General features: G+C 56.2%; 4 protein-coding genes across 4 annotated transcripts; 3 read left to right on the top strand and 1 right to left on the bottom strand.

Annotated features, from left to right (window-relative positions):
• Positions 1–164: 164 nt before the first annotated feature.
• VOLCADRAFT_95403 (uncharacterized protein) lies at positions 165–2,490 on the top strand (the record flags this gene model as incomplete). Its single annotated transcript, XM_002954458.1, has 4 exons — positions 165–594; positions 820–1,249; positions 1,505–1,808; positions 2,191–2,490. 4 exons carry the CDS (start codon positions 165–167, stop codon positions 2,488–2,490), a joined length of 1,464 nt encoding a protein of 487 aa, XP_002954504.1.
• Positions 2,491–3,489: 999 nt separating this feature from the next.
• Positions 3,490–9,991, bottom strand: VOLCADRAFT_95404 (uncharacterized protein; the record flags this gene model as incomplete). The annotated part of the gene is made up of 9 exons (XM_002954523.1): positions 3,490–3,497; positions 6,135–6,400; positions 6,957–7,020; positions 7,324–7,394; positions 7,850–8,174; positions 8,386–8,544; positions 8,968–9,221; positions 9,533–9,882; positions 9,986–9,991. The coding sequence occupies 9 exons, from the start codon at positions 9,989–9,991 to the stop codon at positions 3,490–3,492; spliced, it is 1,503 nt and encodes a 500-aa protein (XP_002954569.1).
• Positions 9,992–11,119: 1,128 nt separating this feature from the next.
• Positions 11,120–16,280, top strand: VOLCADRAFT_95405 (uncharacterized protein; the record flags this gene model as incomplete). The annotated part of the gene is made up of 10 exons (XM_002954459.1): positions 11,120–11,243; positions 11,568–11,644; positions 11,852–11,914; positions 12,334–12,462; positions 12,709–12,855; positions 13,197–13,436; positions 14,250–14,454; positions 14,938–15,141; positions 15,288–15,751; positions 16,116–16,280. 10 exons carry the CDS (start codon positions 11,120–11,122, stop codon positions 16,278–16,280), a joined length of 1,818 nt encoding a protein of 605 aa, XP_002954505.1.
• Positions 16,281–19,557: 3,277 nt separating this feature from the next.
• VOLCADRAFT_95406 (glyoxal or galactose oxidase) lies at positions 19,558–25,256 on the top strand (the record flags this gene model as incomplete). Its single annotated transcript, XM_002954460.1, has 13 exons — positions 19,558–19,711; positions 19,846–20,001; positions 20,356–20,393; positions 20,840–21,001; positions 21,373–21,458; positions 21,723–21,760; positions 22,301–22,490; positions 22,866–23,064; positions 23,361–23,540; positions 23,870–24,032; positions 24,516–24,640; positions 24,940–25,092; positions 25,158–25,256. 13 exons carry the CDS (start codon positions 19,558–19,560, stop codon positions 25,254–25,256), a joined length of 1,743 nt encoding a protein of 580 aa, XP_002954506.1.
• Between the last annotated feature and the right edge of the window lie 1,951 nt (positions 25,257–27,207).

The following is a 27,207-nucleotide window of genomic DNA, read 5'->3' on the forward strand; positions in this document are numbered from 1 at the left end:
TCTAGCAATGTGCGCCCAAATACCGGAGCTTGTAACTGTTTGCTTCTGGCTCGTAAACATTCATTCTGTGGCACGTGTGCTGTGTCTGCTGTGGAGTTCAAAAGTCGGGCACACCAGGCAACCAGGCACCTTGGGCAAGCTCACCCACAGCAGCAAAATCTCAAATGCCAAAGCTCTATGAGTACATTACGAAGCACGAGGGGTCTGGAGACGGGGCATGGGTACTAAAGGATGCGAGCGCCGACATCCAGTTCTACTGCGTGGACAGTGTCAACAGCAGGCCGGAAATACGCGTGCGTATTGGCTCAGATATTGATGTTGTGCCATCATGTAGTGCATCCGACATGGTGGCGCCTGATACTCGCCGCTTCACCTTCAAAGACAGCTGCTCCATATACAGCTTGAAGTTTCCTCCGGGAGACTCGTTCCATTCTTTTCAGGATAATTGGCTGAAGTCAAAATATGGGAATGTCTTCGGGAGCGAGGTGCCATGCTGGGAAGCTGTAAATGGCAATGTGCCAGCTGAGCTGGTTTCTTTTGGGCAGCAAATCACGAACTTTACGCGTGCCGCAAGCGCCATTCTTGTGGGAGCAGGTAAAGCGCTTGGACCATCGGGGGAGTGCCGCAGCACTTATAACTCGTCGTCCATTTAGACTTGCATCATCGAGATGCTAACCTCGAGCGTGGGTCAAGAAGCCGTGCACTTTTTTTCTGGAGGACCATATGGACTCCGAAGTGGTGTACTGCCTGCCTTTCCTTAATGACCAATGACCCCTACCTAACGCACATGCTCGTTTCCATCGCAAATGCCAACCACAGGCCGGCACAGCTTCCTCCTGCAAGGCCGCACGGTGGACGTGCTCATGAACATGGAGGGGGGTGGGGTCGATGTCTCCACCAGGAGCTTCGGGCTTACGGCCCCAATAGGTGCCGGTTTCCTGAAGTCCCCAACTAAGCGCAAGACACGCAGTTCGGGTGTAGACGTTAACGAGATCGAGGCACTGCGCGCTGAGTGCATCCCCTCGAAGATTCTTCTGTCACATGGCGAGAAGCGCATGAACTTCTTGACTCCGGACAACAGCAGCATTCTGCACCATGCCGACATTGAGTTGGGCAAGATCGTCAGCACTTCAACCTTCATGAGGGACGGTGTGGATGTGCCAATCGTGGAAATTGCTCAGAGTTACAAATCGGCACAGATGGACGACCAAGTGCAGCTCCTGGCTCTGAACCAGACCACCATTGGCAGGTCAGGGCGGTGCGAATGAGCGCCGTGTGTCCTGGGGGATTGGGTGAAGACTACAAAGGAACAACATCAGGTTTGCGCGTTTGGTGATTTGGGGCCGAGAGATTTGGTGCCGGCATGCTGCTTTCGACCTTTATACTGGCAAGTCACTAGAGTGTCTGCGCATTGGTTTCGTGCCGTTGGCACATGGCAGCGTCTTATTCCCGCTATCCTCCATAACCCATGTGCCTGCCCGCCGTAATTCCTATTAATCCTCAGGTGGGACACACGTGTGGGGACCTGCGTGGTACAGGAGTATCACTCCGCAGGTCTTCATTATGTCACCGGGAACGAGCCTACCTGCGGGCCCAATTTTACATGCATGGCCACAAGCGGCAACGGGAACGTTGCTGTGGGCTCACGGAACGGCCGTATCCAGCTCTACAACAGCCGGATGCTGTCACAGGCCAAGACCTCCATCCCGGGCCTTGGCGCCCCCATTACCGCCATTGACGTCACATACGATGACAAGTGGCTGCTGGCCACGACAGACATGTACCTAATGCTTATGAAGACAACGTATGTAAGCGATAAGGGCACTGAAGCAAACGCTTTGGAGAGCCGAATGGGCGGGCGCGGTGCTACACCAACGCTTCTTCAACTCAGACCTGATGACAGAATCAGGACGCAGGTAAAAGGCTGTAGGGACCTGCTACAACCATGTGCATGGAGCTTCGACGGCGCTCCGCAATGCGGGTCCGTTCGTTCATGCAGTGTGAAGGTTGCGTTGCTGCACCACTGTTTCTCAGGGCCGTACCAGCACACGCTTGCTCTCTGCCCTGTACAGAGCTAAAACGATGTGCTTCCTCTGGGAAATTGCGCACGCAGCTCCTTTTGTGCCTGTGTTACCTTGTGCAGCTCATCATGCTACAAACATCTGTAGCCATCGTGTGCTGATCCCGCAGGGCGCCAAGCTCGCGAAGGGGAAGTTCACCTGGATCACAGAGGATGGCCATTCGGAGAGCTGGGTAGTGGCGGTCTGCGGGCGCTTCTTGGTCGTGTGGGACTTCGCAAAGATCCGCGGCTCTAGCACTAAAACCATGTGGGACTACCAGCTGTACGCTGCTGGGGGGGAGGAGGGTGAGGAACTGGTCGACGTGCAATTTATGCACTCGAAGTACGTCCCCGGCAACGCGGACGCTGGTGATGCGGCGCTGCTCGTGGCAACACCGCACAACTTGTCAAGCCTAATTCTACGGCGCTAGGCGTAGCGTTCTGATGCGCTGGCCAGCAGCAGAAAACCCTCCTGTTGCGTGGGGTTGTGCGCACGTCAATTATAAGTGATAATGTATTTACCGCGAAATTTTTTAGTGATTATCGCAGGGTGCTGCGTGGTGCGGCTTACACCCATACGCATTGCGCCAGTGATGGCGATGGTGCTTATTATCTTCTATTCATTACCGCCTGAATGGCAGCCCAAGGCAGGCAAGGCGACAGATTTGAATAACATATCGTTTCTTTTCGAGCTTGCGACGAAATCCAAGGTTTTCTATAACATACGACAGACGAGCGTCCTTGGCTCTGGAGCCGGGTGCCACCTATTTTTACACTGAGGGTCTGTGCTTGTACTTTTCGGAGATTATCGTAGCGCTACGGGCCGTGCTGGCAATGGAATTTTTCGCAGCTGTTTGCAAGCCGTTTGTTGCTGTCCATTTCCGGTGTGTCCTTCCCGCCATCCTCCCTGCATTTTTGTTTATTGCACCGGTGGGGCTTTAACGTGTTAATGGAGTCTTTGCAAAGAACTGACTGACATGATATTGTATTGTGCACATTGCGTTTAATTATGGATCATGTACGAAGGGGTGGCGCAGGATGTGCGTCAATGGCGTGGGTTTTGAAGCGGGACAGACCAGGCTGCTGAGAAGTCAGTGGTCGCCAGTGCTGTGTTTCCTAGCGTACTTGGGAGGCATATTTTTCACTTCATTTCTGATGACTGCGTTTGCACGGAGGCAAGGGCAGCAGATGTTTTTCGATGAATACGTGCTGTGAGGATTCCCCCACAAGGACGGGGAAACGGCAACTTGCAATATGCAACATCTGATGGTGGGACTGTATCACGCACTGGACGAGCAGTCAATGGCCGCAGCTCCTACGGCTCCTGGACGTTGATGGTGTCTGTAGGAAAGCGCACACATGCGTATATCCTCCAGCTTGGCATGTCCGGCAGCAAATGCTTTGTGATTTGAGGATACTCCTGTGACCTCCTAAACGGCTGTGAAGGAGTGGAACGCCAGCCGAAGGCACAGGACGGACTGATGCTCGCCAAACGGAGCAATGGAACCACCTGTTACGCCGTCACTGAGGCATTAATGTGTCATCCGGCACGTGCTTCTGGAACATATCAGGGCGACTGGGGACTTCCCACGGCAGTTTACAACTACCGTCCTCACCCCTATTTACAAGAAGGGGGACCCCAGCATGCCGAGTAACTACCGGGGCATAGCAGTAGGGGGCGCCTTGGCGAAATGTTACGCGCTGGTCCTCCTGGATAGGCTCGTTCGCACAGGGGAGACGCTCTCACTTAGGCATCGAGGCCAAGCGGGTTTCAGAAGAGGTTTCGGTACTACACATCATCTCTTTGCCAAGCAGCACCTTACTGCTAGGCACAGTCAACCGGGACAGCGGCCATTAATCATTGTGCAAATTGACTTTGAGAAGGCGTTTGACAAGGTGCCGCGGGAGATAATGTGGCTTCGTTTGCAAGGGAGGGGGGTTGAGGGTCCATGCTGCGGTCGCTGATGCGGGCGTATGACAATATTACAATGGTCATCAAGACGAATGGCAAGGCTGGAGGTGAATTTGAGTCAAAACAGGGTGTGAAACAAGGCTGTCCATTATCAACTGAGCTGTTTGGGCTCTACATTGAAACTCTCGCAGACGTCATCGATATGCACGACTGTATTAACACCGGGGCACGGCCAGAGGATGCACCGGAGGTTGGAAATGAGCGAGTGTCCATCCTCCTCTATGCCGATGACGTTAGCCTTCTGGCAACAACACCGGGGCGCATGGGGGAGCTGCTCAACATTGTGGACATGTTCTGTGATGATTTTGGGATGCGCCCAAATATGTCGAAATGTGAACGCCTCGTTTTTGCAAGCGACAGCGATACTAGAAGTGCTGTCCAAGCATCGTGTGATGAGCTCAGGCTGGCCGGAGAGGCCATACCGGCTAAGTATAGTGCACGATATCTGGGGGTAGTGTATGGGCCGGAACGGCAGTTCTGGGCCTGCCGTCAGCAGTTGTATGACACAGCTAGAGCAGCTATGTTCGCGTTGAGTGCAAAATTAGATAAGCTAAAGTTGTTCGCCCCAGATGTGAGGATGAGGTGTTTCGATACGCAGGTACGAGCAATACTGTTGTATGGTTGTCAAGCGTGGGGGCCGTTTATGCTAGCTGAGGTCTTGGACAGGCTCAGGAGGCGGAGTGATGCGAGTAACCTTGCAGAGGGGCCCTTCGAGGCATGCCTAAAGGACAGAGCAGTGCAGCTTCAGATATCTTTCATGCGACAAATTGTAGGAGCTGCCAGGCCAACACACCGCCTACTGTTTGCAGAGCTGTCGCAGCTACCCCTACACTACCACGTACTCAAGCAGGTTGTGAGGTTTTGGAACTATGTCCGTTTACAGCGTGGGTCTGTGGCACACCAAGTTTTGCGACAGGAGGTCGCAGAGTCCATCTCCAACCCCGAAGGGGCCGGATGGGGGACACTACTCCTCCGTTTTCTATGTTTTTGGGGGCACGACGTATGGAAAGAGGCCCCGCAAGGGCTACACGAGGTAGGCGAACGAGTGGAGTGGCTGATGAACAGGCCAATGCCAGAAGGTGTGGTTTTGGAGTTCAAGGACCGATTAGTGAGTGGTTGGAAGCATACGCGTTTAGATATCCAGCCTGACGTGTATCCGTCAGACGGCAAGCAACCAGGAATCCACATGGCGAAGTATATCGCAAGCTTATGCAGTTTAGGCTTTGCTGCTGGACATTGGCGGCTAACAGAGCGCGTAAGGGACGGCGTTATATACCTAGGGAGGCGCGAGTATGCCCTTGCTGCGGCACTGATAGCCATATCGAGGATGAGAAACACATATTGCTGGACTGTCCGGTGTACGACAAAATCAGATCTGATATGGGCTCCCCACGCTTCGAGCATGTGAAGAACGCTATGAAGTGGGAACCTGAACGCCTGGCAAGGATGCTGGAACGCATATGGTCCCACCGCAACTCTATCGTTCCCTTTGCTCGTTAGTATCCTTCATCACTTGTTTCGTTGGAAGTGCGAGATAGGATGGTGCTTATAGGCGATTTGGCAGCCCTTGAGCCCTCGGCTCGTATTAGGGTGGTTTGCAGGTACGGGGAACGCACCCACGACCATGTAACAACAACATCAGTATTACACGGCATATAGTACACACGTGCAAACGACCGGCGGTTGGAGGCGGAAAGGCTTTCGGATCAGTTCCCTCAGCAAGAGCGTCCCTGTTGCCCAACAAACAAACAAATTCTCGTCCCAGCCGGCCTGCCACAACGCGCAACGGAACTTTACTACCACAAACGCCTCCATCCCAACAGCCCCCAGAGACACCGCCAACCGGGCCACCCCCCTGCACCACCAACCGCCCGGCCGTCCTTATCCCTTCCTCCTACTGGGTTGCTGCAAATCCCAGGCCAGCAAGCGTCGTACCAAGCTTTCCGACAACGGCGCGGCATCGGGATGGGCCAATTGCCACATGTTGCAGCCGCACCTACATCCGCGTCTGCCGCCGGAACGCCGGGATGCCACAGCGGGCGCTGGCCGAACCAATGCGGATCGGCTCACCCCATTCGGGCCGGCAGATGCTGTGGAACTCACTGGACGCCATCACGCAACCTGTTCCAACCTCCCCGTCCTCCTGTCTCTGCTGTTGTGTTCGCCCAAGCTCCTTGCCCTTAGCACTACCGCTAAGTCCACTGTTGCTACTGCCGGGGACGTGCTCAGATGGAAGCCCTCCGGGTGGGCCCCCGGCTGTATCCCTGGGGACAAACACCAGCTTCCACACCAGCGAGTAGCGGGGTCCCGGAGCCTCCAGGGAGGGGGCGGAGATGCGGTGCGGCAGATCCTGCTCCAGGAGCACCACCCTGTAGTTGTTGCGCCGGTTGGGGAGATTTGGAGGAATGGGGTTTGGGGTACGGCATGCGGTGCATGGCGGATTGCATGGAAAAACCTTCCATGCAAAAGGTGCCAAGCTTGGACTTTGTCGCGGAGTCCTTCTTACGGGTGTCAAGACACTAGAGGCGGCGATGTTGTGTCGGAGGGTGCTTCAGGGAAGCCCCAGGTGGGTGGGTGGCGAGGGGAACGGGCCCAACAGGCGCAGAGGACGGTTCAATGCAACACCTATTGCTGCGCGCCCAGGAGCACCTAGGCAAGGCTAACATCGTGATCGAAGGTATTTCGTTGATTGCGCCCCCGATTGCCAGAAAACGTATAAGGACGGATTCTACAAGCTTCTTTGGAAAAGCGCTCGCATCAGGACAGCCCCGCACAAGCCTTAGCACGGCATAGAGCCGCTACCGCATCCCCGACTGCCTCAGCCCACTACATTGCGCTGCGATAACCCACCCTGATTGACTCTTTGAACACTGCACGAACAAACCACACACCAACAAGCCAGCGAAAACACTCGCCCTTGCCCACCTGCCAGGCACGGGCCGCACGAAGAGGCCCAGCTGCGTCTCCGGATCCAAAAACAGGGTCTCGGCTGCCAAGGGGGGATGGATGAATGGGGGGAGTGTGTGTGTGTGTATATCTCATAAGCACAGAGCAATGGACACTGCTTGGTTACCTTTGCGCGGGCTCACCAAACAACACAGGGCCTCAAGAAATACAGCCATACTGACAGAACTTCAGGTCCAGAAGCCAATTCGAGCCGCGCAACCAACATACCGTCCACCCCCCTCCTATCACCTCAAAAGGCTTCACATAGTACACAAACGCAGCACTAAGTGCGAGATCCCCTTTTCCTCCTCTCCTCCCTTTCCTTTCCTCCCCTTCTCCACCTCACCGTGACAGTCCTCGGGCCAGGACGCATTGAGGTACAGCAGTACACTCACGAACAGCGGCCGACAGAGCTCCCTGGTCGGCGACATAAAGATCCCCATGTGGCCCATGGGTCATACAACAGGGGCCAAGGCAGGGCGGAGGGCGGGAGGAAGTGACCTCGTTGAGGTTTGTGGCCCAAGATCACACGAGCGAAGCTCCAGGCAAGAGCCGGACATGCCCGGCGGCCAGCAGTTGCGGGTTGTGGGGCGGCCCCCGGGCGACTGCACCTGCCCCTACATAGCCCATAGCCCCGCGCAGCTGATAATAATAATAATAATAATAATAATAATAATAATAATAATAATAATAATAATAATAATAATAATAATTTGTAATAAATAAATAATAATTAATATAATAATAATGATAATAAGTAATAATAAATAATAATAAGTAATAATAATTAATAAATAATAATTAATAATTAATAATGATAATAGAACACACACACGTACACATACGCAAGCTACTTCCATTAAAGCACGCACCTGTTATGGTAGTAACCAAAGTTGTGCACCCAGGGAGAGTGCGGGGGCACGCTGGTGGGATCGGCGTCCACATGCCAGGCGCACGGGTCCCCCACCATGACCGCATTGGCCACAAACGAGCTCAGAGGCGTGCTGTCGCCGTCGCCGTCCGTACCGTCGCCACCAGCGCCGTACTCGTCGGAAATTTGGTCGGCAGGCATGTGGCAGATGTCGTACTCGGGGTAGAGAGCCGCCAGGCGGGTTTGTAAGGCCACCACAGGCGGCGGCGGCTGGTCTCGGAGCGCCGACAACATGTGGGGCTGCAGACCCCAGGTGGGTCGGGCACCTGTGAGAAAGCACACGGGGCGGAACATCCGGACGGAAAGCTCGACACTGCGCTGGATAAGAAAAAAAAGGGAACCAACGGTAACAGCTAACTACCACGATGCTCAAATCCCCGCCCACACGCATTATGGCACAGGAGCTGCACTACAAACATACGCTACTTTCGCAGCTTGCAACCCCCTCCTTGACCAGACTTCTCCGGCCCCCCTCACCCTCCCTGTCCACGCACACCATCTCCCACTTGTCCAGCGGCGGTGGCCCCGCGTGGTTATGTTGGGGTGACGTCAGCCAATCCACCAGCTGCTGGCGCTCCGAAACCGACAACAGCCCGTCTAGCACCACCACATGACCCGCATCGCGACGGTAGCGACCTGCGGGGTGAGGTGGGGGGAAAGGAGGTCAGAGCTCGGAGGGGCCCCCGGGGCCCGCAGGTGGGGACAGGTGTTACCCCGGGACCCCCGCTTGAAGGAGTCCGGGGTCCAACTTGTGGAGTCATTTAGAGGGTACGGCACTTGGGAAGAATGCAAACAGTCCCCCAGGTCGGGTAGGGGGCCCCTGGGCCGTAACCCGCAACCCCACCTCCACCCCCATCTCCACCTCCACCCCCACCTCCATCCCCACCCCCACCTCCACCCCCACCTCCATCTCCACCTCCACCTCCTCCTCCACCCCGACTAGCCCCGCCCCCACCCCACCATGAATTGAGGGCACCTCCCCGGCATCCATTGCGGCGCACAGCACCACTCGAACGTCCTCCAACACGGCCTCAGGCCCAGATGCCGTTGCAGGCTCACCACAACCAGCAGCATCACATCCAGCCGCCGCGTCCGCCGCCTCGTCGCTGCTGCCGCCGCTGCCACCGGCCACTGCGACTTCTGCGGTGGGGACTCCGGCAGTGGCAGCGGCAACTTCACTGTCATCGCCGCCGTTTCCGGCTTTGGGCCATCGCGGCTGCTGCTCCACGCGCACGGGCTGCAGCAGGCCGTAGTAGGCGGCGTGGGAGTCCCGCAGGAAGGCCACCAGCTGCCTCAGCGGCGTGTGCTCGTGCCTGAGGGCACCGAAGGGTTGCCGTTGGAGGGGCACGGCAGGAATCCATCCACAAGGTCACCCGCAGGGACCGCACCGACATCAATAACCACCTTACAGGATGAGCAAGCTACGGCATAAGCCTTGGGTGTGGAGTGTGGACAGAAGGTAACACCAAAGTGCCATGATAGCTAACGGTCTGGTGCAAGCCATGGCGGAACATGGGAAGGGAAGCCATGCCCCCCATGCAAGTCATATGGGGGCGGCTCACGGGGCCCTAGCCCCTGGAGGTCTCCTGCGGTCCACCTCCCCCCCATGGAAGAGGGTACTCACTGGGGCTGGTAGGCGGCAATCAGTGCAGGCACCACCCCCCACTCTGCCAGCGCATCGTTCAGCTGGCCGCCGAGCTCCCGTGCCGCCGGACCGACAAGCAGCACGACGCGGCCCACCGCGACGGCAGCGACACGGTCCGCGGATGTGCCGTACGAGCCAGCGGCGGCCGTCGCCCCGGCCGTAAGTACATCACGTACGGTACATGACAGCATATCGTATGTAACGTCCACGAGCGCAGTGGCGGCGCCGCTGCCGCCATCCTCCGCTGCTAGTGATGCAACCTCAGGAAGCCGTTGCCGTACAACGTCGAGCTCCTCTGGGTGGAAGCCGATGAACAGTACGGCATCATCCTGTTGAGCGTTAGACGACGCAGGAGGGCTCTGTGGAAGCTGCTCTGGCTGTCCCTTTGTCGACGTGGACCTGGACCTAGGCCCGGGGCTGGCAGTTGCTGACCTGCATAGTGAATCTGTAGCCATTGCCGGTGCTGCTCCTGAAGCAGATGAAGATGGCGGAGGTTTAGTCCCTAACCAGGCCGGACTTCGCATTGGCAGCGGCAAGGCCCAGCCCAGTGCCGGCCCGATGCCGGGCCCCGCCGCGCACGCCAGGCTCGCATGCGGCATAAGCCCCATGTGGGTGAATGCGGAAAGTGGTATGAGGACATCAAGTCTTCGGTTCGGGGATGCACCTTGATGTAGCTGCGGATGTAGCTGCGGTGACGAAAGGGAGAACATGGACGGCCGGAGCGGACATGGCGCGCAGGCTGACGGCGTGTTTGGCGTCCTGGAGAGCCCTAAGCCGGAGAATGACCGAGAGGATGTGATGACGTTGCCCAGAGGCCGGACACGGCTACCAGGCGCGGCCATGATGTGGCGCGGCTTTGTGTCAGGGATTTCCTTACGTAAGGACGTACAGCGAGGTAGCGCAGCCGCCGGGAGACGGAGAAGGAGTAGTCTTGGAGTCGCTATGTTATCAATTGCATTAGCGGGTTTGAGTGTGGCAATGTCGGGATGTCGTGCCGCCGCAAGCTGAGGAATCCGGTAAGAAGGCAGTTTTCGAAATGGGTATGATAATTTGGCACAAGATTCGATATGAGCATGGATTGCAGTCGGGAAACTGCATTGATTAGCACGCGGAGGACGTAGGGATGAGAGGACAGATGTCAATGTACGACAGTTTCGTTTTCCATTGGGAGCTCCAACCCATTGCAAAATAAATTGGAAGGTGGAATACTGCATCGGCAGTTCCGGTCGCATTCCGTCCTAGTCTTTGTGGTTTTGGTGGCGAGATTGTTTTACTTGGCTAGTCGCTCACATACTTCGTGTACATTTCATAATCGTTTTTTCTCATTCATAGAATCATTCGCGTGCCGCTCCAACATTTTGAATCATAGAAATATGCTTGCGGGAAATAACGTGGCGAAGCCATGGTCGCGACAGGGTCGGGCTTGCGCAGGTTATCGTCAATCAACACCACGCCTTCTTTGTAAGCCTCTACACTAGATTTGTTGAGCGCTGTGAACGCTTTGCGATGTGCACCACATGTTACTTGTGGTTGGACCCGCACGGTGTCAATCTGCGGTTTACCTTCATGGGTGGTCTCGCAGTGCGCGGCACCCAACCTACGGTCTCAACTGTATCAACAACAGAGGAGTATGACCTTGTGGAAGAGCGTGGCAACCAGCCCCGGCCCCTCCGTCGCGGGCCTACGACAGGTGCGATGTCAACGCCTTGGGATATGCCTGTGCATTGGAGTGTTGCATTCGACCCGATCGCGGTCCACTGTAAACATCGCAAACTGAGCTAGGACCGTTTCCAACCATAAGCTGCCTTCACCCCGTATGATTAACCGACAACGAAAACCAACGATTACATTGCGGGCATGCGGGCAAGTGCCGGCGTCGGCCCTGACTGCTGCTGGAGCTGACAGATGCCTGGCCGGACTCGCCGGGTACCCGGGATCCGCCACCTTTTCACACCTTGGTAACTTTTACTGGGAAACGCACAACCACCCGTGCCCTCCGTTCGTAACTCCGCAGCTGAGGTCATTCAAGATCACAAAACGATGTTCTCTTCGCTGCTGAAGGAGTACGCCTACGTCGTGGATGAGGATTGGGTGAGAGGAAAGCCCTCCAGGGTTGGGTCCCTTTCCCCCTCCGGGCCCTTAGGGCCTCGTGCCCCGCCCGAGACATCATCATCCCTCCTCAACCATGTCGACAGTTAGAACGTGTTTCGTGCACATGTCCCCGCCCCTCAATAACCCCCAGCTTTTTTCGCTGGCAATGGTCCTTCCCTCAATCTGTCCCCGCCGCTGGCACCACAGGTCACGGGTTCGATCCCTAAGGAGCTGCACGGCACCTATTACCGCAATGGGCCTGGCCTGCAGGTCAGTATGGGGCGGCGCTGGGGGAATCCCGTTTGGCGTGGGGGGCCCAGGAGCCTCACATTGGCTGCCCACGTTGTGCTTCCAGGCCCAGAGCGGCCCAGGAACGGAGCGGCTATGGGGGTATGGGGGAAGGGTCTAAGGGTTTAGATTGGAATTAGCAATTAGTGGGCAGCTGGTTGATAGGTAGGTCAAACATGTGCAAGCTGCTTTTATAACCTAAGCCCATTCTGGCCCCATGGCTGGTTTCGTTTAGCGCCGTGTCGCTTATTCGGGATGGCTTGGCGGGTTCGGGGGTTTGGGGGTTTGGGGGAGGAGAAATCTGCCTCTCGCCTCCCGCCCCTGCCGCTGCCCCTGCCGCTGACTGCCTGTGTGTTCCCGGCCCCCGCCACCCCCGGGCCCCTCTCCCTCTGTCCCACCAGGTTGACAACCCCCGCTACCAGCGCCACACTTTCGACGGTGACGGCATGGTGCTCAGTCTGTCCTTCAGAAACGGCCGGGCTTACTTCCGGAACCGCTTCGTGCGCACGGAGGGCTTTCTGAAGGAGCAGGTGCATCCTCGCGGGAGGGGAGGAGGAGGAGAAGGGAGGGGGAGGGGGAGGAGAAGGGGGAGGGAGGGGTAAAGTGGCGACTACTAGGGTGACTCCCAGGGGGCTATGACAGGGAGGACGTACATACCGGGCATACAGAGAACCCGGCAGCCGGATATTTCAGCCATTAACCACCAACTTTCCAACTGCCAACTGTCCCTCCATTTCATCTCTTCACCCCCGGGGTTGGGTGGGTGAACCGGTCAGGCCGCCGGTCGGCCGCTGTACCGCAACTCCTTCACCCGCGGCTCCGCGGACGGGTCCCCCTGGTTCAACCCTCTGGACCTGTCCTTCAAGAACGTGGCCAACACGGGGGTCCTGGCCTGGGGGGGACAGCTGTACGCGCTGTGGGAGGTGAGAGGAGGGGGGGGGGAAACTGGAAAGATGGGGGGGAGGGGGGTAAAATGCAGGGGTTGGGGGCTGGGATGTGCTAGGAGCCCCAAGTTGATAGAGGGGAAGGAGGCGAGTGGGAGATACCCCGGGGGGGGGGGGAAAGTGGCTTCTCCGCCTTCGCTGTGTCGCGCCGCAGGTCCCCCCGCCGCAACCAACTGCCTTCACACCGCCGCCGTGGCGGGAGCCTGGAGGGCGGTAGGGGACTTCAAGCCGTTCCCTGCCCCTCGTCGGTCCCCTCTCCCCCGAGTGTTACTAAACACACCGCTGTACCAATCCCTGCCGTGCCGTGCCGTGCAACTCAGGGGGGCCTGCCGTACAGCATGGACCCGCGTACCCTCGACACCCGGGGTGAGACCCGTATGGGCGGGGCGCTCCGCGGCTCTACGTTCGGCGCCCACTACCGTGTGGTGGTTTCGGAGACTGACGGCAGCCGGCGGTGGGTGGCCTTCTCCAGCGCGGCGGGCTTTAATGGCGCCGCCATCACCTTTTATGAGTTTGCTGAGGACGGCACTAAGCTGCACGAAACTACCCACCCTCTGGAGGTGAGAGGGGAGGGGAGGGGGCTTTAGGACAGAAGCAAATCCCCGGATCCGGATTTGGGGGCGATATGGCTGGAAGGGGAGAGTATATGCAAAGTCAAGGAAAGCAGCTGCCGACGTCCAACGTTGATATTGCTGTCGGAGTCTCCTCCTGGAGGAGGGCAATGAGACTTCACTACCGGGCCATTTGGCCGAGTTGCCTCATGTACCGTACAGTCGTCCTTGGCGTGTTAATGTCCAGCGTTGTTGCGACGAAGGGTGTTGCTGACAAAGAAGATGTGTCGTACTGGTGGTAGTATTAGTAATGGTAGTAGCAGTAGTGACCTCGTAAAAGGAAGTTGTGGAAACCCCGCAGCCGTGTCTGGTGCTCAAAGTCACCGCTACTTGCTACGTGTGCGCAACAGTGCGGAGGGAAGCGCGGCCGCTCCCGACGCAATCTAGCGCCTTGGAGGGTGTGTGCAGCTCTAACGACGACGTATCTTTGTTTGTCGGAAGCAAAGGGATTGCAAAGCGGATGGAGCTCTGCTAGGAAACCTGCGACGGGCGGTGGGGTAGGTGGCAGCGAGGGGCAATCTGCGCAATCAGGGAAGTGGCCCCCTAAAAGAGGGTGCTGGGTGTGTGTGACAAAGGCGGAGAGGGTTGTTCTGCGGGGTTCTGCTCGGTGCCTTGGGTGCCACGGTTCTCTCACTTCAGGAACAGCCCGTCGTTTACCTTTCCCATCATGTACGTCTTGTACGAGCCTTAACGAAGTTTTATCCCTCCGGGGGCCCTTCCCCTCCCGCCCCTCCCACCCCCCTGCGGCTTTGAGCATTTCAGGACGCCAGCCTTGCTTTTATTCACGACATTCTGGTTTCGGAGCACTACTACATCGCCCTGTTGGGCCCTGTGGAGTTTGACCCGATCAAATTCGCCACACAGTACATTTGGAGCCGGTGCTCCATAGCGGAGTGTCTGGTGTACAACCCCTCGCGACCGGCCAGGGTGGTGCTGGTGCCGCGGCCTGGGCGGCCCAGTGGGAGAGGTGCGGTGCGGGGTGTGTGTGTATGTTTGGGGGGGGGGACGAACCACAGACGGGTGAAGCAGATACCAGATACAGAGGGAGGGAAGGAATCAGGGGAAATGGGGCCCGTGGCCAGGGGGGTTTGATGACGCAGCTGTGGGGTGGGCAGTGACGACGATGTGGCGGTTGATACGGTGGACGAAGGTTAGGCTTATCCGGCCATGTGCCCCAGGGGGGATTACCCGCAGTACTTGGAGACCGGGTTGCTAGGAGGGAAGGTGGTAACCCCTTTGCCGCCCCAGCCCCGGGTGTGCAGAGGCCCCTCACCTCTCCCCCATCTCCCTCTTTCCGCACCCCTTAGCCGCTGGCGCCCTCCGCACCTTTCGGAACCACGGGGGGTCGGTGTGACTTCACCGCTTCCATCCGGCAGAGAGCTCATTTCTGATTTCCTTGCAGCACATGATTCCTCCCGTCCCCTCCTTTTTTCCCCCTTCCTGCACGCAGCGCTGTCGCCCCGGGTGCTTGAGACCGACCCCTGCTTCACCTTCCATCACGTGAATGCGTTCGAGGTAGAGCAGCAGCAGCAGCAGGGTCAGATGCCGCCGCCGGGTGAGGTCCCTCCCCCACTGGTGGTGTTGGACACGGTGGCCTGGGACGAGCTGTCCTTCAGTGTCAACCAGTACAGCTACGGACCCGAATATTACCGAGGTGGGGCTGGGTGGGTGCGTGAGGGGCCCTGCTGGATCACAGTAGGAATCGGGGTTCATACAGATCCCATTCATAATTCCAGTACACTCTCCACCCTTCCCCCAACACCCCCGCCCCGCCGCCCCGCCGCGCTCTTATGCCCGCAGGCGGCTCTCGATCCCATTTGGTTCGTCTGGTGTGCGACCCTATGGCCGGTACCGTCACAACCCATCGCCTCATGCGCCGCACTGCCGAGTTCCCCGTCACCGACCCACGGGTCACGGGTCGACCCCACCGGGTCATCTGGACCGGCTGCGATGCAGTAGACGACCCGCTGCTATGGGGTCCTATTCAGGCAATTGCTCGGGTGGAGGTCGACCCACAGCTCGGTCTGACAAGTTCTGGCAGCGCTGCCGCGTCGTCATCGTCGTCGTCGTCGTTGAGCACGAGTCCTCAGGGCGCGGCTGAGGGCGTGTCGGTGGATGTTTGGTATGCTGGGGAGAGGCGTTTCCCCGGGGAGCCCATGTTCATTCCCCGACCGGGCTCCTCCAGGGAGGGGGAAGGCTGGCTGCTGGTGGCGGTACACAACGCGGCCACACAGAAGGGCGAGGTGGTGATTCTGGATGCGCAGGTGCGGCTGTGAAGTGGGGGTTGCGGTTGCGGCAGGAGGCCGTCATGCGGGTGTAACTGGTTGTACGGTTGTACGGTTGTACGAGAGGGGGAGAGAGACAGGAGGGATAGGTTTACGTAAGACGCCGTAATGCAGCAAAGGGCTAAACACGGCCTCCGACGACTTGAGCTTGGTGGGCCACGGGTGGCCGATGTAAAAGGGGGAGGTAGTTGGGGCCTGTGCAGGGCGGGGCCATACACCCACATTAGGACTCGTAACGCGTCCTGTGCGGAAAGCTCTCCTGGCCAGTCGCATCCAGTTTGTCGGGGATCTCCTTTACTGCCCGCCCCTGCGCTGTCCTCCCCTGCCCGCACCTCCCCACCAGAACCTCTCCGCTGGTCCCCTGGCCACCCTTCATCTCCCACACCGGCTGCCTGCCGGATTGCACGGCAGCTGGGACACCTGCTTTGCCGGGCCGGAGGACGAGCCTGGGGAGGGTTCCGGAGCCACCCCCCGCTGGCAGGAGCTGGGCACCATCAGGCCGCTGTGAGGTGCACACTCAGCGCCAGGGAGGGCGGGGTGGCGGTGGTGCGGTGAGTGGGGGAGGAGGGGACTAGTGCTTTGGGGGGAGTAGGCGGCTGGCTGCGTGCTGACCCTGGGGCATTGCAGTGACAGCGCGCTATTACGTGGCTTCATTGGTTGATGTATGGCTTTAATGTTCACGATTATTGTACCAAACCGAAAACGACCGTTTTGCTGTTTCAATGGTGAGTTGTAAACAGTCCATTTGTAAAATGTTTATAGGGAGGATGCGGCGAAAGAAAGGGCGGCGAGAGTGGAGAGCGAGTGTCTGGGCCACATCCGGCGACGAGAGAGAAGAAATGTTGTGAGAGGGGAGCGGAGGAAAGCGTGGCGGAGAAGAAAGTCGAGGAAAGCGGGGGTAGGGGCTGGGAGGGCCCCCAGGAGGAGAGAGGGGGAGGGGGTTCCATAAGGTGGTGTTCAGCTCGGGAAGGGGAGGCAGCCTGTGATGGCGGCTAGGGGCCATGGGAAGGTGAGGGAGGGAAGGAGTGGCGAAGAAAGGATTAGTGCCCATCTGATATGCCCGAATGGTATACCATACCGAGTACATACCCGCGGCGTCGCAACGCTTATTGCGGATGGTTGATGATGGTGGTTGTGGTTGTAGTTGTGGTGCTGGTGGTGGTGGGTGATGTGCGAGAGGCTAGTGGTGGCTCCGGAGGTGAGGATGTCGCCCGGGGTGCAGCGCGGCAGCATTGGATGATTGCGAGATTGCGAGGTAACGAGATGAAGAGACGTGAGAGGCATTGTGCATAATGACTCTTGAGGGCCCGTGTAGCCTAGGCGTTCTGTGTCTCGTTGCGCTATGACACTCTTACGGCATTTATCGCCTTAAATTATGATCTGTGACGAGCTGTTCCGTATCCTCGCTGGCTTCTGTGCTTGTTTTGCCTGTTGTTTTTTTAAAATTACCAATTTAAATTATGCCAATATTTAAATGTCTGTGCACAGCTCCATACGCTTTTTGTGTTTCGCGGGCGATGTAAAGTGTCTGACCGCTCTGCTATATTCACGGGATTTGATGCAGGTTGCATACAGGTTGTGTGCTGCGTTTTGGTCGTGTGGTTCTCACTGGGGCCTGACTGGTTGCTGTGGATGGCAATTGCTTTCAGACGAGTGGCTTTGCGCACGGCGGGCCCATCGGTATCAATCAGCTTGCAGGTTTTTGCAAAAGCAGGTTCATTTCTTTTCGTTGGTTGAAGGAGAGAGTACTAATGTATGTGTGTCTTAACAAGCAGCAGCAGCTCGAGATGTTAAGCGGCAAATGATCCTCCTCGATTCGATATGGCTGAGCGGTTGTTATTGTGCGAGCTGATGTTGTCGCGATGGGTGAAGCAAGTAAACAAACCAGTAACGAGGCTCACCGTTGATGTACGGGTGAGTGTGACGCATACCCGTGGCTGAGTAAAAATGTACGACATGTGCTGTTACATGATTGATGCATCCGCATGCACATTTCAAAAAGAGTGCTGCGAGAGGTGTGTGTGGTGCCTTCCCGCCATCACAAAGGGTCGGGACTTCCTGTGTTTGTGCGTGTTGAGAGATCGCATTGCTTGGGGATTAAGGACATTTCACTTGTTCATTTGTCGTCTGTTTCCTGCACCGCTCTGGCTTGAGCGACGCAGCGGGATAAGCTTTCATCAAGTTCATGGACCGTGTTTTTCTCTGTGCTGCTGCAGCCTTGTTTGCATCCGCATCGTCCCATTGTTGCAGGTGGCAATATCCCGTTGCCGTGTATGTGGGTGTGGGTGTGGATCGTGGTGTTCGATTCCGCTGCGTTGTTGGGGTCGTAGTGTCCGGTACCGCGACACGAAGGGGCTTCTGGCGTCGCTAGCGGAAATTCCCGGAGGGAACTCCTGGGTGCCGTCGGAAGTTCAGAGTTCCTTTGCTGACCGGACTTCACCGCCTGGTTGGCAGGGCTGGCAGCGGACCCTATTTCGCGGAAGGATACTCAGCTATTGTGCGAGGCATAATTTTAAAGGAGGATGTGGTGAAACATCGATATTTTGGCATTCGTAACCTGAAACGGAATATTTGTTGTAATCCTGAACGCTCAGAATAATTGGCCTACTACAACTGGCAACAATTGGGACGACCCGCGCCTGATGATGGTAACTGTTACAACTTAGCTGGATGCAGAGCTCAAGCATGTTCGTTCTGCCAGCAAATCCGAAACTTCGCGGCAGTGATTGCACATTGTACCTCAACGGCTAAACTTTTGGCGGGCTAAAGACAGACCTGGTCAAACTATGCAGGTTTGGTGTTCATATCTGGGTAGCCTGATTGTTTGTGGCAGCCTGTTGATCTAATATCCCAATCATTGCTTGAACTATTTTGCTGTTGCTGAAAAGGAGCGAGCTCTGGAGTCGGCGGTCACTGATAGCGGAAATATGCTAGTTTACAGAGAAAAGGATTAATGCGCAATCATGTGAAGTAGCATAACTAAAAATGTCCTTTGCGGATGTGGCGACGGTGGTGGTGTTCGACACTTTCGAAGAAAGCTAAGTCCGAGTACCGGACGTTCGTGCAACCCACATCGACGGAATAACGCGGTAGGGCAAGAAAGCTGGGACATACCCTGGATCATGATGGTAGAACATCACGGAATTGATCTTCTATGTTTTCAAATTTCCGGCTGGATTGCAAGAGAAATTGCTGCGAGTGCGACAGGCGCCGGTACAGAAGCGACCGTCGTCATGATGACAAAGGTCTGACAATATACCGGTTGCTTGACATCGATTGGCGGGCTATATGTATATAAATATGGATATGCCAATTGAAAAATCAACATACCTAAGCAATATAGTAAACCAGCCTATCCAACCGCTGTAGCTTGATTCGGGAAGCAGCTCCAAATCACTGCTTACCCATTATTGACAGAAGTCGCATAAATTCTGTGGATAAATTTTAGGAGTACCGTGGAGTACGAACTTGGCAGATCCGCACGACTGCTGACCCATTGCGACGAGGCGGCATCTCCCAACTGTCTCCCCTTGTCCCTTAACTTTCTGGCGACAGTGGACTAGCGATCAACCACCATGCGTCGCTTTCTCATTGCACTGTGTATTTGTACCCTTTTTCCTAAAACACGCGCCGACGAGTAAGTGGCCACTCTTGTCGATGTGTCGGGGAAAGCTTGGAAGCATGCACAATATTCGCTGAGGTTGGACATGCGAATCAGTTATGAGTAACATTGTAATGGGTAGCACAAATATGTGTGCTGCTTCATTAGTCGCCAACGACTAATAATGGCTTATGTTCGCTTATGTACGCTTATGTACGCTTATGGGAGCAGGCCTTCTCCGTCCCCAAGCCCTCCCACCAACAATCCGGCTGTGATTGGAAAGTATGAATATCTCGGAACCTCCTATTGCGTCGGGGTTCAGCTGGTCGCTGTCCCTGGTAAGCTTTATGTTGCTCCAGTTAAGACGGATCGACAGAAATCACGGTTCTCTCCGCTTCTGCGCCCAATTGCTGGAACCTTGCAACTTACACGTCTCATGTTTAGCACATTAATAATTCTGTGGAAATTTCAGGTACCGACAATTTCTTGTTCATGGAGAGACCAACCACCCCCCACCCCGATGGCAAGCATGCCAATGCCGGCCTCATGGATTTCATCACCGGGAAGTTCACCAACGTGGCTTGCAAGTATAGCATGGAGAATTGCGGTCACACTTTCCTTGAAAACGGTGAGCTGGTTTTGATAGCTGCGCTGCATGTGGCCGCGTTCCTAAGCCCGTGTAAGCGGCATTGGGCCCAAGCAGCAGCATGCCCCGGCCAGACTTTTCAAGCTATAGCCCAAGAGAACCTGCCTGACAAGGCATTGAGTCTAACATATTGGCTCTATTGCTCTATCTACTGGTAAAGTAGCGCGTCAGTGCCCTAAACAGCCATTTGGCAGGACGAAAGCTTGATGTTGCGATGATCAATGCCAATGACCCGCGTGGGCCGCTGAGGCCGCAATTTGAGGCACTTGTCCCTGATGTGATATAAACCTCAGCTCTTCTTTCCTGCCCAAACAGGGACCGTCGCCGTCTTGGCAGGTCACAAGCCGCAGAGCAGCTATCCCGAAGGTCGCCGGGTAAGGAATGCCTCCCCTTCCTCCCTTCCCTCCTCCGCCCTCCCGTCCCGATACTTGACTCCGATTCATGACTAATGGCTGGTCCATCTGCCCTCCTTCTGCCCTGCAGCTCTTGACACGCGTACACATCACATACACACACCACAGACCCTCACACCCTCACACACACCACACACGCACACGCGCGCATACACATTTGCCCACGTTCGCAATTCGCTCCCACATTTCCACGAGGCAATCCTTCCATGCATAATTCAAATTGGATGCTGATCAAAATCCCCAGATTAAAGCGTAGCTTCCAAAGGTAAGGGTCCAAATAGCCCCAAGCCTCCGTTTCCGTCCCGTCCCGTCCAGGTCGTAAGGTCACGCTTCTGTTCTATCGCTCACTCCGCCTTCATCGCCCCTCTGAGCCCGGCTGTGTCTTTCCCAACCCCCACACCCACCAGGCCGTACAAGTCCTAGATGTCGGGGCTCTGGCGCTCCGAAGTGTTGGTCAACTGCAGTTCGGCCATTGGCTGGCAACCGTCACCCGATTGCCCAACGGAATGGTAACGGTCATGAGCGACAGCCCCTCGCCAGTGGGACCTGTCCGCAAGGACGCCGTCCAGGTGCGCCTTGGGGGACCGCGGAGAGGGGAAATCCGGAACACGAATGTCTTGCAAATAGCTTCCGGCGGCGTTACGACCCTCTGGTCCTCTCCAACTCCCATCCCCACCCAACTGGTTGCGAATGGTAGGTAGGTTGTTTGGTGGGTGCAGCCCCCGGTGGGTGCACATGCCGCGCGCCTCTGCCGACTGTCAGTGTGACGCCCGATGCAGTCGGGCCCATAGCTGTCAAAAGTTAGCGTATTGATTGCGACTAGCGTGTCAACTGTGTTTCGCCGTCCTTCCGTTCCTGCCTGCCTGGCACGTCCTCCGGAAACCTGTGCCCCCGTTCCGTCCCTTCCCTGGTCGCCTCCCCCCTTCCCCTGACCCACCAGAATCCTTTTTACGAGCTGTGGGACCCCAGCAGCCCTGCCACCACCAAGGTCATCCAGATGGACGCGGACTTCATTGCGAACACCAAGTGGGTGAGGGCCGGGGCCTTTCGAGATTGTTCTAGGACCTTCCCCCATGTTGCATGACGAGCCCTGCTGTCAAGCTGCCATGCCTTTGGTTGGGGCCTCTTGCCGGCTTTGACATACATGGCCCGCGGCAGCACTTCGGTCAGCCTAATCAGGGATTTGGGGGGGGCTTTCGCCCGCTGCTGCTGCACGCAACCGCGCACATGACGGATTTCACCGCCGCTTAATCCCGTACCGCTAAACCTATTGAACTATTGCCATTCCAGGTACTTTTACTATCCCTTCGTCTTCGTATTGCCAACCGGTGAGAATGACCCGTTTGCGTCGGCTGTGTGGCGTACCTCATATGTACGAACATGGTAGATACGGTTGGATTTGGTCCGTCTGCACAGAAAGATCCATTTCTGGATGGGTCCACTGTCCCAACATACCTGTGTACCATAACCATGCATGACACGTGGAACGTTCAGCGGAACACAGCGGATGTTCCACGTGGGGCTGAAAAGATCCTTTCGCTCGCTGCTGATGCGGGCACGGGCTACTTACTTGTATGACACGTTCCCTGCCTGCCTGCCTGCCTGCCTGTGTGGGCGCAACAAGAAATGAATCCGACCTAGCCCGAGCTATCCCTTGGCCGAGTATATTCCCTTGGCCGAGTATATTCCCTTGGCCGAGTAGTTTCCCTTGTCCGAGTATATTCCCTTGTCCGAGTATATTCCCTTGGCCGACTGGTGGCGCTCGTGATCGCGGATCCTGACCTGCACCCACTGCCGTACTCTACCTTCCCGACCTTCCGTGCCAATCCACGTGCCACCTGGACGACGTCAACCCATTCCGCCACCAGGCGACATGTTCGTGTGGAGCAACACGTACGGCCAGATCATTGAGCCAATGACCGGCAGGCGCATTGCCGTACTGCCCACATGGAAGGATATTCCGGAGGCCAAGGGCATGAACACCGCCTACCCCTTCAGTGGCTCTGCCGTACTGCTGCCGCTGCGCCCGGAAGACAACTACCAAGTGGCGGAGATTGTGTAAGTGGTGCTCCCGGGTGTATCCTCTCTCCCTTCGATTGCGTTGAGGCTTTTGAGGCGTACCTAACTTCCGATGATAACCTAAGGGAGCTTTTCAGGCTCATTAGACATACCTCATGTTCCGAGAGCGTCTACGGACGGTCAATCTACGAACGGTCAGGATCCTGACATGCATCATATAAATAGTAAGATAGGTAGGTAGGTAGGTAGGTAGGTAGGTAGGTAGGTAGGTAGGTAGGTAGGTAGGTAGGTAGAACACTACCTGGGTCGGGAGCGGAAAGCCGCCACTCATCCGTTTCGTCCAAAACCCTGTAACCCCTTGTAATCTGGCCACGCGCCTCCATTCTTCCTTCGCGCGCGCCTGCAAACGTACAGCGTCTTTGGTGGCCAATGGTCCAAGGGCTGGGTCAACACCACGGCCGTGGATCTCAGCATGCGGCTCAAGATCAAGATTCTGGAGGACAGCGCCTACGAGATCGGCGAATGGCAGATGGAGCGGATGCCCCTGCCCCGCGTCAGCGGCTCGGCTGTCCTGTTGCCCAACGGTCAGGTCCTGCTAATTAACGGGGCCAAGGTGAGCTGCTGCTGCTGCTGCTGCTGCTGCTGCTGAAGCGTGGCAGCCAACATCTCAACGCTTTGTATTTTCTGCTTGATGCTTTGAAAGTCCACTGGCACGACGGCTCTGCCAGCTCTTCTGTCGGCTGAAGGCTCGGGGCCTGCGGAAGCGGGGGAGCAAGATGTGTGTTAGGAAGTAGTTTGGATCCAGCAGCAGCGCTCGTTGGGGCTCTGAAGCTTGGGGCGAAACCTTGAGCCCTGACCTGACCACCTTTCTCACACCTCCACACCGCACACCTTCCGATGTAATTCCAGCGCGGCTTGCTCGGCGACGCTGTGTCGGGCGGCGGCGCCATGCTCAACGAGCCCAACTTCTGGCCGGTTCTGTACGACCCCACCGCTCCCGAGGGCTCCCGGTACACCACTCTGGGCCGCTCCCAGATCGCCCGCCTGCTGCACTCCACTGCGGGGCTTACACTCAACGGCACTGTCATCGTGAGTGGTCGAGGGAGGGCGGGGGAAGCTGGAGGGGTTGCTGGCTGAATGGAGGGTTAGGAAGTTGGAGGGTCATGAATTGGGTTGGGTTTGGGGGAAGGCGTGAAGCGGGCAGGATGGGAGAACGGTATCTGGTACGGCCGGTGTGAATGAGGCCGCTGATGAAACACTAGATCCAAGGGAATCACCGGTGCCTGCTCACACCCAAACGCTATTAGACCAGGGCGTTGTGGTTTAGTTGGGCCGGCACGCGACATCCCCCACCCGGCGTTTTCTCCGTCATATCATGGGCCGATGCTACTGCTTGTGGGCGTCGTGCCGGGGCGCAGGTTGCAGGCGGTGACCGGTCGTCACGCTTCTGGTCTCCTGAATCGTACAGCCCCAGCCCTAACGGATTTCCGGAGTTTCGTGTGGAGCTGTTCACACCACCATTCATGTTCGACACCGACCACCGGCCCGTCATTGTCAACTCCCCCACCGTTATCGGATACGGTGGGTACCTGAATTCGGTTGCGTTCCTTGCCGCCCCAGCGTGGACTGTGTTGCGGCAACAGCACGTAAAGGACTTCTACAACAGCGCTCAGGAAAAGGCCATGCGCGCACTATGCACCTGGGCAGCTCTAAACTCTTGGACAACCTCAAAATCGGTCATGCAGTCCGAGCCGCCCAAGGGTTCAGTTTAGAACCTTTGCACGGGTGGCGGCAAGCAACCTTTCGATGCGTGTCGAATCACGATTGATAAGCACCTGCTTGTACGGGCAGTGTACGACAGTGCTTGGAAAACAGTAAGATACTAACCAGGTCTGGCCTGGAAGTGGTCATATGCTGTCTTTATTTGACATAGAAAAACCATTGGCCTGCTGACAAAGCCATATTACTTGAGACACTGTCGTTCTAGTGGGCCATGCATTATGTCTCAAGAGTTACTGCCAACACTGACGTCTGGTGGGCCGCACCCTCCCCTCTCCTATGCAGATGACATCAGCACAATCGTATACACGATGACGGACACAAACGCCACTATCACCTCCGTCGTGCTCGTGGCGCCGCCCTCTGACACACACGCCTTCAACATGCACCAGCGCCTGATTGAGCTAGCGGTGCGTACGACAAAAAATGTGCCTTAAGGCAGTCTAGGAATAGCATGTCGTGTTCGCATGTCGAGTGCCTAGGGTCCGCGGACATTTAGCAGTTGGAAGTAGTAACGGTGCTTCCCCAGAACCATCTTAGCCTTCCACTCGAGCCGCTTGCATCACCATCTCTACACAAGCGAAGCTGTCTCACGATGTAGCCCTCCCCCACGTAGCCTCATTCCACCTCCGCGTCCACTATCCCGCTCCTCTGAACCCTGTTACCTGTGCCTCCACCCACTTGCTACGTGTGTGTTGGCCCGCCGCAGATCCTTGCCCAGGACAAGGACACCGACCACGAGGTCAGCACACCCGGTGCCAGGACCGTCACGGTTCGTGGCCCACCCAATGCCAACGTGGCGCCGCAGGGGCCGTACATGCTCTTCCTGCTGCACAACACGACGTACGGCCCCGGAAAGTGGGTCAGCGTACGAGATTTCTCCTGAGGGGCTATCGACGGGCTCCAACGACATTGTTGTCTCTGCAGCGAGGACCGTTTCTCCTGGAGAGTGATGAGGCCCCTCCCTGGGCCACTCACCTGTCGACCGAGATGGTGCTGCCCGTGCGAGTGTTTGGAGTTCTGTAAGAAGGGGCCCACGTGGTCGGATCTGTCCACGGCTGTCTCGCGCCTTTGCTGCCAGGGCCGGCTGCGATGGTGTGTATCTACCAGTTCATTGACCTATCCTATCATGTCGTGCGGTTTAATTTAATCTGTTTCAGCTCACAGGAGCACACAGGATGCCATGTGAGCAGCTGCATGTTGGCCCCTACCGGGCTGGAAGATTGAATGCTGCAGGAAATTATTATTGTTATTATGCATTTTTTCTGTCTCCCGCCGGCCGCGTGACATGGAGGTATGGAAGTATGGAATGGAAGCAGGCACATGCCAACTGAGCAGGGTATGTATAGTGCTAGGGAAAGTGGCTCGCTGTGTAGGACACGGGAGTGGAGCGGGGACGGAACAATGTGCGGTCGCTGTTCACTTGTGCCGCGTGCTGGATGGCACCACGCCGTAGGGCAGTCCTTACACGATGATGGAGGCCCTCGCTGAGTCTGCCTGCCTGCCTGCCTGCCTGCCAGTCAGTCGTCCAGTCTGTCAGTCTGTCTCTCTGTCAGCCTGTGTGTCGGTTTGCCTGTCCATCTACTTGCTTGTTGCTCTTCATACCGGAGCAAACCATAATTACAGACATGGGTGTGCCAAGGAAAATGCTCTGACTTCCCTACAAAGCCGTACATTACCTTCAATTGCCTGAATGCGCAACTTCTCTTTTAGCACCCGTATCTAACCCAGGGGGGCTCTTTTTCCATTTTGGTTTTGTGGTTCAATTCGGGTTGGGGACCCGACATGGCCGTCCTGGGTTCGCTATCCGTTAGCATTATACCCTGGTTCTTCAAATATTTTTCCACTGCGTGTGGCATTTGTAGTAGATGCGTTGTAGGCAGTGCAAGCCGTTGAGTACCGTTGCCGGTAGACAATTTGATGGTCCGGGATGGTCCGAGCATACTCAGTACTAGGCTAGTAGCATGTGTGGGGACAGATGTCATGAATTAATTGCGAAGAAGGATTGCATGGAAGTGGCAAGCGCTTGATGTGTCGGGTGAGGTTTGAGAAGCACGCTTTGGATGGAAGGATTCGCTAACATCACGTGCATGCATAAATTCCCCTGCTTTGCCGCCAACACTGCCAACAGTGGCCATTCTTTCTTCGGACATCTTTTTGCGTAGGATGGGCACCCTGCAGGGGGTTTGCCTCCGTCAGTCCATGGAAAAGGCAACATAGGTAACTAGCTTGTTAGTCGCTGGGAGTTTGGGTCTGAGGGTGAGGTGGATGTCGGTCCAAGGCAGGTGGTGCGGGGGCTTTGCACCCTTTATTTTAACATGCAGAACTTCCTGTTCCTATAGCTGTAAGAGAGCTAATAGTTTTCATCGACACAGAGGAACTCTTCTTTAACAAGTATCGGTCCGACGTCTGCCTGCTAACAGGTGGCGTACGCGCGGCACCTTGCGGATACCATATTGCAGTTTTCCTTGACTTTTTTATTAGAGTTCAATAAGAACTTGCAAAACTATGATATCTATGAAAATGGTGCCCAGAACTGGCTAGAAAGGCAAATTGCGCCCTCACACTTTCTGCCGTTGAGAAATGCAAGTGTGCACCTGAAAGGCTACCTGAACGCTATCTGACGAAAGCTGTGGACAGGCTTGGCTTAATTTTGCAAATGCCCTGAACTTCGCGATCTGCGTATGTCGGTGGAAGAGGACACTTTTAACACAATGCGCCTGCACGCGCCTGCACTCTTAGGCACGCCCATAGGATAATTCTTAGAGGTTATTGTATAATTTTATAAAAGAATATGGCGATTTGTAGCCATAACGGGTATTTCGACGGGGGCCGATCGCCAATTGATCAAAAAGTTTACGGTGCGATACCTCCCGCCACCAACTTCCTGTGACAAAGCCATCTGGGGGACAATCGGGCGACACATTTTATAATGGAAGAATGTTGCATATGTATTTATATTTATCTATTTAACGTC

This window comes from Volvox carteri (assembly GCF_000143455.1).
Source record: "Volvox carteri f. nagariensis unplaced genomic scaffold VOLCAscaffold_43, whole genome shotgun sequence".
NCBI lineage: Eukaryota > Viridiplantae > Chlorophyta > Chlorophyceae > Chlamydomonadales > Volvocaceae > Volvox > Volvox carteri.